At 32.0% G+C, this 12376-nt stretch overlaps 2 protein-coding genes across 2 annotated transcripts in view; one reads left to right on the top strand and one right to left on the bottom strand.

Annotated features, from left to right (window-relative positions):
* Nucleotides 1-9167, bottom strand: part of LOC101503464 (anaphase-promoting complex subunit 5) — a 12237-nt gene extending 3070 nt beyond the window's left edge. The window contains exons 1-16 of the mRNA XM_012713190.3: nucleotides 8612-9167; nucleotides 8330-8492; nucleotides 8039-8160; nucleotides 7049-7298; nucleotides 6658-6835; nucleotides 6479-6557; nucleotides 6294-6379; nucleotides 5018-5144; nucleotides 4857-4889; nucleotides 4458-4706; nucleotides 2666-2743; nucleotides 2306-2568; nucleotides 1341-1400; nucleotides 883-950; nucleotides 417-522; nucleotides 179-320 (exon numbers count right to left, since the gene is read on the bottom strand). Of these exons, the coding sequence (XP_012568644.1) occupies nucleotides 179-320; nucleotides 417-522; nucleotides 883-950; nucleotides 1341-1400; nucleotides 2306-2568; nucleotides 2666-2743; nucleotides 4458-4706; nucleotides 4857-4889; nucleotides 5018-5144; nucleotides 6294-6379; nucleotides 6479-6557; nucleotides 6658-6835; nucleotides 7049-7298; nucleotides 8039-8160; nucleotides 8330-8492; nucleotides 8612-8782 (2175 nt within the window). The 5' untranslated portion in view covers nucleotides 8783-9167. The remainder of the gene's footprint in view (nucleotides 1-178; nucleotides 321-416; nucleotides 523-882; nucleotides 951-1340; nucleotides 1401-2305; nucleotides 2569-2665; nucleotides 2744-4457; nucleotides 4707-4856; nucleotides 4890-5017; nucleotides 5145-6293; nucleotides 6380-6478; nucleotides 6558-6657; nucleotides 6836-7048; nucleotides 7299-8038; nucleotides 8161-8329; nucleotides 8493-8611) is intronic.
* A 2458-nt stretch (nucleotides 9168-11625) lies between these two features.
* Nucleotides 11626-12376, top strand: part of LOC101503144 (uncharacterized) — a 5664-nt gene continuing 4913 nt past the window's right edge. Inside the window, exons 1-3 of the mRNA XM_004491258.4 lie at nucleotides 11626-11780; nucleotides 11864-11971; nucleotides 12274-12335. Of these exons, the coding sequence (XP_004491315.1) occupies nucleotides 11769-11780; nucleotides 11864-11971; nucleotides 12274-12335 (182 nt within the window). The 5' untranslated portion in view covers nucleotides 11626-11768. The remainder of the gene's footprint in view (nucleotides 11781-11863; nucleotides 11972-12273; nucleotides 12336-12376) is intronic.

Genomic DNA, 12376 nt, shown 5'->3' with positions numbered 1-12376 from the left:
TATATATATATATATATATATATATACTGTATCATGTATGTATGTATGTACGTATGTATCAAGATTATGACCCCTAGTTACCTACGAAAGAATCAATTGCATATGCACTCTACTTTCAAATATATCATGACTTTTTGTATAATATTAATGTTTAGGGCATGCAGAGGGGAAAAAGAACCTCTCGGAATTGCTTTGCTGCGAGCAATGTTCGTGCGTGGCGAAGGCTTGCTTCTGTCTTTAGCTCCATATCAACGCCAGTCACAGGTGATGCCAAAACACCAAGTTCATCACAGAGTTTCTGGGCTAACTTTAAATGTCCGCTACATAATTCTCAATTAAGTTATTAACAATGCTGAAATCTCAGCTGCTTACAGAATTTAAGAATTTGAAGACAACTGTTGACCTAGATCACTTACCGGTGTAAAGCATGCTCATGAAGCAGCTGCAGCTTTAGCAGTAAGATTTGTGATTTTGAGACAGATAGAAACTTATCTTCTGCTATTTTAAGGGCGGAAAAGGCCTCTAAATACAGAGAATGAAAACAGAACAGTAAGGAGCAAATAAAAGCAAGAGAAGGATCTGAAATTTCATGAAGCAGCTGCAGCTTCAGCAGTATTCATTGTGTAAGTGACTGAACTTTTACCCTCTAATCCTCTATCGACATTCACGAGAAGAAGAAAAAAGCTCTCCATATTAAAGAAAAGCAATTTCATAACAAATAATTATCATTAATAAGTTATTCATAAACAATTACTCAGTTGATTTACAAACCTATAAAAAAAACTGCAAAACAAAATAAAAAATGAAAATTTGGAAACATACAATGGATACATATATAAAATAAGGGCAGGACTCTGTTAAATTTTATGCAACCAATCTAACCTTTGTATCCTTTAAACACGGCTAAATGTTGAATGAGCTTTACATATGCTAATGCTGCATCTGATGAGCTGGGGTAACCAAGAACAAAGTTAAAGCAAGCAGAAAAATTGTCACAGACACAAACATATATATATTGAATCCATATAAATATGATTTTTTTTTAAATTAGTCTTATTTAAATTTATTTAGTTGTTAGTCTTAACTTTTAATAAAAAAAAAGTTTGCTTTAGTCCATTTGAGGACTGAAACAACTATTGTTTTTTAACTTTTATAAATATAGAGACTAAGGTGAAAAATTGGATTGAGCTTAATAAAAAAAGTCATTTTTTGGGACCAAAATATATTAAAGAGGAAAAAAAATGGTAGTCAACAGATGCATTTTATAAACTAAAGTGATATGGATTAGCAACTCGAAACATAATCTTTGTAGTCTGTATTACATTCAGCTCAGTAGCTACCTTGACGCATCAGCAAAGCAAGTTGTGTGCACTAGCGCATTTATGCGAGCCATGGGAGTGCTAATGACAATTCAAAAAACGAAAGAAAAAAAATATCAGATGACGAAATACATATAGCAAGCTTCCAAGGTAATACAAATTTAAGAAGAAAAAAACATCATACATGCATATCCAACAAGTAAATACCATTCATCACCCCAACGTGATGAAAAGATCTCAAAACAAACATGTATAAAATGAAGTCCCGGATTTAGAAATAGGGGGGGCTAAAATCCTATTTGGGTTAAAATAGATGGACCAAAAGTGCGTTTAAACCATTTTATTTTTAAACAAAAGTCTGGTACAATAAAATCAAGGCTTCAAGAATTTTGGTCAAGATGGTTGCTTTGTTTATCTACCTGAGTTTGAAAACCATATTCACTAGATTAAAATCTGGAAAAAGAAAGCATTCAGTGTGAAAATTGGGTTCTGCATGCATGTCTGTAAGTAAGGCCTTATCACTAACTAAACTGTTTGATTATGGATATATTAAATTACAAGCATATCTGTCTCTTATTTTTCCCAATATATTAGATTTTTTCTATAGAAATTTATTGCAGAGTTTTGGCCCTTCTATAAGAGGCTCATTTCCATTCTATGATTAAATCATTATGATTTGGTGCTAATCTTTTTTCGCAGCAATAGCTGTGACCTATTCTATGCAGGACGCTGCTAATAAGTCTAGAAATATAATTTACCTTGCAAGGGGAAGGAGTTTATGGTGCCAAATACTTCGAAGAAAAACAATGCCAGCATGCTAAAACATAATTTTTTATTTTTTTACTAATAATCAATTTAAACATTGATTAACCCTTATATTCTGTTAGCCAGCCGGCACTGGCAGTTTCAAGAAAAAGAGAATAATAATTTAGTGAAACCTTAATTCATATAATCATGCATACCTACAACCCAGTTAGCAACTTTACCTGCCATATAACTCCCATGCAGTTGCACGAAGTATATAAGATGAACCCAGTACTTGCAACACAGATCCAGGAATTGAGGTTGGTTGAGCACAGAATTGGGAAACGTTAGAACTGTTGCCAGATCCATTCTCCTGACACAAAATTAGAGAACCCCTTGGCTTTTGTAAATTCCTGAGCCAAGTTGTACTGAAGGCACCATCAATTGTCATTGCAGAACTCTCAGAGCTAAAATCACTAATCAGATGAGAACTCAACCTGAGTTCCTGTCATATATCCAAGAAAAAAATGGATTAAGTAATTAATGTAATTCTCTAGTTCTCAAACAGTCACCAACCAAGAATAATCACAGATTTATACTACCTTGCAAACGTTAACTGGGCATGTACTTAGCTTCAAGGAAGATTTTGGACCAAATGATAACAAGGGCCTTTGAACATGCTGCAGAGAAGATACTACTATGATGTAAATTGGCATCAGATAAAATTTAAAGTTTCAGTACCCTCTACCAAAAGGCAAGACTAAATCATTAATTCAGTTCAAGTTGGTAAAGCTGGAAGCAACTTAAATATTACAAATAATGATATACTGTTAACTAAATCACCAAGGGATTCAACCTTAATAGTAATAGTAATAAGATCTAAAAGTTTATCAGAATTATGGTCATATTTCAAGATACTTCCTATTTGGTTTCAGTGTCCATTTTGTGTTTTCAATTCCTATGTTTACTTTAATATTTAAATTTAATAAAATGCCACTGTTTTCAATTTGTTTCCCATTTCTATAGTTTTGTATAACAAACAACGAAAGCATCCTCTTTTTCACTGTTTCCTGTGCAAATCATTGAAAACAAGAATCAAAATGAAAACACAGTAGTAAGTTTTTTGTACTTAAAAGTGAAAACAGGAAATGGGAAAACAAAGAAAAAACAAAACTAACAGATGCTAGATTTCTATGGGCAAGGTCGTACACTATTCCTTCCTTCGTCAGGAATAGCAAGCTTAGATTCTCATTGGAATTCCTAAACTGAATGAAATCAGGTAAGATATGATCCCTAATTTTCATCTTCAATACTCATTCCCTATACTTCATATACTCAGCTTCACTCCAACGTATCGAAAAATCTTTGATTCTAAAGCTTCTCTCAACAACTCAAGTTTTGAATTTCTTCATCAACTATTAGGAACACAAATGTATTGTCAGTAAAAAACGTATGCTAAGGTACTACCTCTTTGATGTGCCTAGTAAGTATCTCCAATACCATGGTAAGAAGATATGGACCATTGTTTCATACCATGCTGAAATGCATTATGTCCCACATTTGGAAATGTTCATTCTCAAACCCAGGTAATTTGCAACCCAAAACATTCAAAGCAATTGTCCAAACTTAGACAAGGTAACAATAGGAAGTTCATACCTAAGACATACATCACATGACACATTTCGAGGTTCTATAAAAGATACAAACTTATTTCATCACAACAAAGATCTTCTTACTTGGTATAGTGCATAATGCTACAAGTTGAAGTTTATGCATGATAGCAATCAAATTCTAAGCAAGCTTCAATCCTTGATAGAAAATCAACTAAGTCATACCCTAGAGGAGAGTCTTGCACTACTTGCCAAAATGTGCCATAATCCATTTAACTTAACAAAGATATGGACAAAAGTCAACAATCCTCTAGAGCCTATCAAAAGACTTCTCGTAGTATCCTAGCACACACTTTTCGAATCTCAATGGTGACCATGTGTGAGTCTTTTTGTTTCCTTTTGTATAGATACATCAAACCTTGGAATAGATATACAACTTTTGTTGATTACCTACTTTGCATAAAACCAAACCAATTTTCTTACATGCAGATCTCATCTAAATCTACCCTCAATATCTCTTTCCCAAAGTTCCAAAATGTGGCTCAATCTATAATTTACACGATTTTGAATCTCTCCCATATTCTTATGCTAACAAGCTAATATACTTGAGGATGGAATATGTTAAGATACTAACAAGCTAATATTCTTATACTGACAAGACAACAAAGATTTCACATTATCATTTAGGGGACAAATTCAGAGAATATGCTAAATGACCACTTTCATATAGAAAAATACCAACAGTGTAGCAAAAAAGTTTAATGTGGCCAGAAAATCGCATTACCGTTAAATCAAACTTCGCCATTGCCAAATGATTGGAAGCCAACAGCCGTTTTAACTTCAAATTTTCTGCTCTCTTCAAAGAACCTCTCAAGAGAACAAACAATTGTTGCTGAACAGAGAGTGAAATACCCATACTAGTAAAAGGTGAATATGATGATCCTAGTATCCCAGCGGTACTTGAGATGCCATTTTCAAACAGCAAGTTTGAGATAGCTGCTAAAGTATATGCAAGACAGGTATCGTTACTGTGCTGCATAAATGAAATATGTCAGTATTCACAGCACAACATATAATTAATGTATGGGGAAGACATGTTTGGGTTTAAATGAATAAATGACAGGTATCTTAGTTTTATGCAATTTTAATGAATAAACAAACTTTCTTTTTATATGATTATTACCTGCTGAGAAACACGAACTGCTTCGGTCAAAACCTAAACATAACCAAACAATATAAGTATTGCACCAAGAACAATGGCTTGATAGCATATATGATAGAAAGCCTTAAGGTCTAAGAAAGGTAGAAACATGGAACTTGAATCAAAATGTTCAAGGCATTCACCTCTAAAGCCAGCTTTGGATGCCCAAAGTGGAAATGCATCATCCCCAAACATAATAAAGCGATTTCATATCTTCCAAAGCTATTACCACCAGCCGGAGGAATAAAATCAAATCCTTCGTTCCCTGCACTTTTGTCCAACAAATAGACAAGTTCAGTTCAAAATGGTTACACTCTTTATGCATCATCCCCAAACATAATAAAGCGATTTCATATCTTCCAAAGCTATTACCACCAGCCGGAGGAATAAAATCAAATCCTTCGTTCCCTGCACTTTTGTCCAACAAATAGACAAGTTCAGTTCAAAATGGTTACTCTCTTTCCTTTTATTTGAATTCAGGCGTAACTCAACTCTGAAAGCTAGCTCGTAGATGAAGACTGCTGACTGCCCAAGCCTTTATAAGGACTACTTTTGACATATACCGATGTGGGATCTTAAGCGCCTCACTCATGTTTAGAGCTGGACATCTAAACCGTGAAGTTTGCAGGATTGGACATCTAGGGATGGCCAACATAAGATTTAAGATAGGCTCAAATGCCTTATCAGAACTTGAGCCTAATTCAACCCCAAAGTTTGTTCACCTGGTGAAGATTGCCCATACAAGGACTACTTTGGCCATACACCTAATCAATGTGGGATCTTAGCACTGTTTATTGACTAATAGTTGGTATGTGTGCATGAGAAGAAGTATGGTATTGAAACCTATATATAATATATAATTCACAGAGCAAACTACAAAAACTTAATAAGACAATATCAATGAAACTCTACATTTGCATCCGTAGTGATTCTAAATTTGGACAATCAACAATATCAATGAAACTGGGATTGGAGGCATTTATAAGGAGGAGGAGCCCCGGTGATCATGTGGAAGACAGCAAAGAAACAGAATTCTTTTGATAACAGCAGAACATTACTTCCTTGGCGACAACTCATTTTTTTAGATAATTTATCTGTATTGTTTCTTTACTCACTCAATGCCTTTCTTTATATTTATGAATTAACAGTAGATTACTGGGAATCATAAACCATATAAACAAAGTATCAACGATGAGCTGTGATCAAGCAAGTCAGGGAACATATAATGATTGACTGAAAGTTCATCAGAGGAAGTTTAATATTTAATACTAAGAATTCATAATAAAATTTGCAAAAATGTATGAAAGAGGTTACAAAAAAAAGTTTAAAAAGAATGTAGAATGCTGGCTAGGTGATGACGGTTTTGGGTAACACAACAGACAATAGAGATATTGTTAAAATAACTGACAGTTCAATTACCTGTAATCAAAATAGCAGTGAAGATTTTCCAAAGCTGCACTATAATCATCATGAGAAAGACCATTCAAGTAGCTCAAAAAATGAACCTACAAAGAAGCAAGAGTCAAACAGCAAACATCAGGGAAATCTAGAAAGAAAAAAAGCAAGTCTAATGAATATTATAAAAAATAACCCCCTAAACTTACCCGATGTAGTTCAGGTGCCAACTTTTGTAGCTGTCGCAGAATAATTTCAAAACCATTCAAAGAAATGGCACTACCATTTCTGCAACATGAATAAAACTTGAGAGATAATATATACAAACTATACAGTTAAAAAGTGTGTTTAAAAAATCAGAAAAGTTTCAGGACTTCAAGTTGCGTACTTTTCAATGGTATCAGCTTGTTCTTGTAAGTAACCTTGTACCTGCCAGTTTGAGCGCAAAAATACTGCACCACTGGAATCAATATCCTGTATCATGTTACTGGGAGGGTCTTCATAAGGACTAGCTACTCTAACTTTATCAGTCTGTTTGGATGCTGAATCAGCAGCCACATTAATATCTGTGCATGTGAGTTCCATCATTGTGTCAATCATCAGGACCAAAAGCAAAGGCATAAAATAGAGAAGCCAAAAAGTGAAGCTGGGAATAAATCAGAGTCAGAGTAGAAAACTGGAATCTTGTTAATTAAAAAATCCCGGATTTATAATTTCCTGGTGCTTTCAGAATTACATAAAACACAAAAGAAGGATTTCGATGAACTAGATACTTATACCATCTACTAAACTCAGAAGTGCGTTCGGCGTATGAAGATGAAATGGAACTCTTTCACTGGCCTCCTTTCTTGCTTCAATTTCTTCTGAAACCTTTTCATAGACAAAGTTCTCCAAGTCCATGTTCTCATATTCGGAATATGTCTCGAGATTACTACTAGAACCATCTAAACTAGTTTCTTCATATGGAGGACAGCTTGAGAATTCTTCTTTACAATAGATCCCTAAGTTTGTTAAGAGATGGCATACACCCTGGACATTCAAACAAATGGTTACACAGAGGATAAAATTTCTCATTAAAGAATAAAAATGAGTAAACATAAATTAGACATACAAGAGAGAAAAAGAGAAATATTTTCTTCGTTGGGAACACGTTATTAATGGCGGATGGCGGTTTACATAGACATGCACAAATCCACCCAAGATATAGCACATGGTGCTTCAACCGATGGCAGAAGCATGGGGGACTTAGCAAAAAAAGAAAAAGTATAATAGAAATACACAAAAGTGGAGAAACAAAAGTATGGCAAAGTTGAAATGCTCAAACAAAAGTGGACTAGTGGAGAAAAGACGAGCAAAAATAACAAAACCATGAGAACAGAAAGAGACTAACAAAACATCCAAATAAAAAGTGGAGCAGTCTTTAAGTCCTAGCTCAATTGGCAAATGCCGATATTGTTAGGTTGGACATCTTGTTTCATTCAAACCCAGGGCCTTGCAGTTGTGTGAGTTATTTATGGTGGTATTTATCATCTCTTCTAAAACAAAAAAATAAAATAAAAAGTGGCGTAGATAAGAAAAAAGGAAGAAGAAGAAGAAGAAGAAGAAAAACATAACCATGAGAACAGAATGCCAGATAAAAATAATGCTCAGATAAAAGTGGAATAACATACACTTACTAAGCCTAATGGTTCACTTTCTCCCATTTTAACTTATTCGTATAATGATCATAAATATTCAAGTCACAAAAGGATTGTACTAATGTAGGGTACCTCAAACGGCAGCAAATTGAAAGCAAGTACACAGCGGCGAAGAAATAACCCCAAATTACTGTTTGCATCCAAAATAACCTGGTCATCTTCAATAGCACCTGTATCAGGGCCTCCAAGTATTCCTGACAACAACAACATTTTCATATCAATAAACACGAGAACTCAATGTAGCCAATGAGAGCAAAAAACCAACTACATTGCAACTTGCACGTTAAAATAGAAAGGGAAAAAACAAAGGAATCAAAATAGACAAAAACATGCAAGTTGTAAAAACAGTGGTGATAAACTAACCTCGAATATCGGTAAAAAAGTTAAACAAATCATCCGGTGATGATAGAGATGATAGTCTACTTATCAACTGATCGATAAGCCAGGACGCTTCCCAGTTTTGGCTTACCAATCTCAGTTGATTGATAAGTTCATCCAATTTTGGCTCCAAAATATCATCACATGACTGCAAAATTCACAATGTTTATAATTTACACAAGATATCACATAACAAACATATAATACAATACAATACAATAATAAATATTTAAATATTATTGATGAAAGCGAATAAGAGAATTGGACCTTAGTGAGGGCTAAGAGGAACAAGCCGAGTCGATTGTGTTGAGAGACGGAAGAGAAAGGGAAAGGAACGGAAATTTGAGCTGGAGGAGCGTAGATCTTGAGGAGTATGCAGAGTGATACTTTGTGTGGCGTAATTGCAAATGCACCTGGTTGTTTCAATATTCCAGTCATTGATTTTCTCGATTTTCTTCACTCTCTGTGTTGATTTCTGTTTTGCTTACTAACTGTTTGATGAAATGACGGAATGGGAAAATGCTTAGTTGATTGGTTTGAATGTGTTGTTTGTGTAACTTTTCAAATTATGGAGGTGATGTCTAGGGTTTGGATTTTGAATTTTGTTTAATTAATGAATTATAAAATTGAAAACGGTGTAGAACCGCTGTCTATAAGCTAGTAGTAGCTAACCGGGAAAAATAATTATATGCCTCCGGTTTAAATTCAAAAGCGAAAATGAAAACTATTTTTGAATACGTTATAAATAATTTGAAGAAAAAAAATATACTCAAAACTTTCAACCTGCTAGGTAATTTATATAGGATAAGTCTAGTTGAGATAATGGAGCGATCTCTTGCCAAGTTCCATCAGAGACTAGAGACTATGTAAACTTTACAAATATTTTAAAATTTTATATAGAAAGTCAAATGAAAATATTATACTTAAAAGGGATAACAATCTCACATAATTTAAGTTATTATTTTAGTTAAAAAAATAAAAATGACTATTAATGTATAATTTTAAGAGATGATATTGTAGTGTTAAAATTTTAAATGTTTTGTAAATATTAATTTATATTATAATTTTTTAATAAAGTTATATTAAAGACACTTTTTTATAAAATTTATCGATTTCATGCTAAGTTCCATTAGAGACTATGTAAACTTTACAAATATTTTAAAATCTTATATAGAAAGTCAAATGAAAATATTATACTTAAAAGGGATAACAATCTCACATAATTTAAGTTATTATTTTAGTTAAAAAATAAAAATAACTATTAATGTATAATTTTAAGAGATAATATTGTAGTGTTAAAATTTTAAATGTTTTTTAAATATTAATTTATATTATAATTTTTTAATAAAGTTATATTAAAGATACTTGTTTATAAGATTTATCTTCCCTTAAACTTGTCGTATCAAAATAACACCTAAAATAGAGATAATATTTATCCACCAACTTTGGTGTAATAAATCAACAATTGAGCTATATTCATCACATTAATTCTTTTAGTTTTAACATTTTGGTTCTAAGAAAAATGTAGCCCTATTTTCAGCACAACCATTTTGAAACCTTGCTGACATAAATGTGTTTTAAGTGACCTTAAGATTTACTTCTTTAATTCAATTGATTATACTATGTTTTTTTTAGTATAATATCTTTGTAAATAGTTAGTGGTAGAGATGAATCCATGATTATGATAATGGAACATTTATTTGCACTATCCTTTGATGTTTATCAAAATTGTATTTTATTTTCAAATAAAAGATAAAGCTATTATAAACTAAATTTAAAACTCATAAGTTAACTATTGGTGATTTTTTTCAAATCACAATGCCTTTTTCTTTTCTCTATTTTTGAGAACCTAACCTAATTTATAATAAAACATCTTACACTACACTGTCTATTGTAAAATGCTTCATTAATTATTTTGTCTTTAAATGTTTCGTTATTTTTTATTTTGTTGATAATTTTTGAATTCTATCAAATTCATTCAATTAAGCGACAACATTACCTTTTTGGATTTTTCTTTTATGATTTTACTATTGCATTTCTTACGAGTAATTGCAAACTAATCTTCGCAATATTGTGAATCCACATTATTAGGATTTATGATTAATATCTTAGAAGATTCTTTGAACTTGTCCATCTTTTCGGCAATAGTTGTCACCATTTTTCCATTGTTGTGCACGATAATTTTTGTTATGAATGTTGAATTTTTGTTGCTGCTACTTAAGGTTTACATCGAATTTTTTGTTGCTACTACTTAGGGTTTACATCGAATTTTTTGTTAGGTAACCATACCACCTTAAATAGTAAAAATTAAAATATAATATTTTACACTTTACTTTACTATGATATTTGTTCAGTCATGTGTTTTCTAATCTCTACAATTGATTGTCAATTTCAACTATATATTTTGTGATTCTTTCCATGTACATTTTAAGAACGACGTTATCCATTCTTAAAGGTCTTCTCATTAGTAAAGTTATAATAGTATAAACATTTGTTTATCATAATAGATAATGTTTAACGTAAGAATATGACTTATGCCAATATTTTGACCAATCTTGGTATTTGGGGATCCAAACTATGAGCTCCAACTTGATAATGATAAAAAAAAACCATCTAGAATATACCTATTATTATCAAATTATACATTTCATCTAAATCATTTGATTATGTTGTGTTACACACAATTTAAACATGCACTGTAGTTGGTGGACATGAGACATTTCTAAATACTTTGTCACAAGAGAAACAACAGTAATTCTCTTTCTCATGATTAACATTCAATGAACTTTCTATTCCTCTTATACATCTATCTTCTCTAATAGTTCTTTTGATCAAAATTGTATTTGTTACACTCACAAATTTACGATTTTTTGATGAAAATTAATTAAAAAAAATATTTGTTTAAGCCACCAAAATATATTAAAGAGTTTTAAATTTTAATACACTATCAACGTAAATATTTTAAACTATCAATAAATCACAATAATTCATATATATATATATAGTTTTAGAACAATTCCAATTAAAGTTAGACGTTTTTATAATACGAAGATAATTATTAATTGTCAACGTAAATACAATTTATATTCAAAGTGCATATCAATTAAATATACACATTTATATATAATAATTTAAATAAATTAATCCATGAACCAATATTTCCACCAATTCAATTCACAATAAGCAAGCAAAGTGCAACTGCGAGTCAAGCATACCAAATTACCAACCGGTCTTCCCTTTTCCCATTAAATAATTATTATGATTTCATTTTCTTCATTAAAATAAATTTTATCTCAAATATTCGGACAGATTAAAAAAAACAAAAGAAAGAATCAAATCTGAAGAAATAGTTTCATATATCATATCACCCCAAAAACAAAAACCCTTTGGGTTTGAAGCTTCCGACAATACTTGATCTACGCCTATGGCTTCTCCGGTATCTCTCTCTCTCTCTCTCTGTATATTGTTGAATTGAAACTTCAAATTGTGTTGATACTGAGCTGAATTACAATGATACAGCGAGCTGTCGAAAATACAGAGAACAGCTTAGAGAAGATCAAGCGCCAACTAGCTTCCGCTTCTGGTAGAAACTTATTGCAAGGACCACTTCTTAAGAGATCCGAAACTGTAACTAACTTACCCTCCTTTTTTTATTAATCTCTCTATTTTTTTCTTCTCAATTTGATCATCAATACTGTGTTATTTTGGTTCACTACTAACATTACCCCTTTTCATATTAACCTCCAAGTTTCAATTTTTATTGTGTAATTGGAATTATGATCGTCTCACAATTTCAATGTGTTGTGGGTTTTGTGATCCTTTGATTATTCAATCTTATTTTTTTATGTTCTTAGAAAAAATGCTATGCTGTTTTCCTTTTGAATGTTAGCTAGCCCATGTGAAAAAAATTGTTTTTTTTTTGTTGGCAGTTGAGGAAATGGAATGAGCGTTGGGTGATCTTGGATCCAACAACTGGGAGAATGGAATACAAGTAGGTGTATATGTATATATACAGCATATATTGTTTCTCTA

The sequence above is a fragment of the Cicer arietinum genome, chromosome 2 (assembly GCF_000331145.2).
Source record: "Cicer arietinum cultivar CDC Frontier isolate Library 1 chromosome 2, Cicar.CDCFrontier_v2.0, whole genome shotgun sequence".
Classification (NCBI taxonomy): domain Eukaryota; kingdom Viridiplantae; phylum Streptophyta; class Magnoliopsida; order Fabales; family Fabaceae; genus Cicer; species Cicer arietinum.
This window is presented reverse-complemented; position numbering and strand designations above follow the sequence as displayed.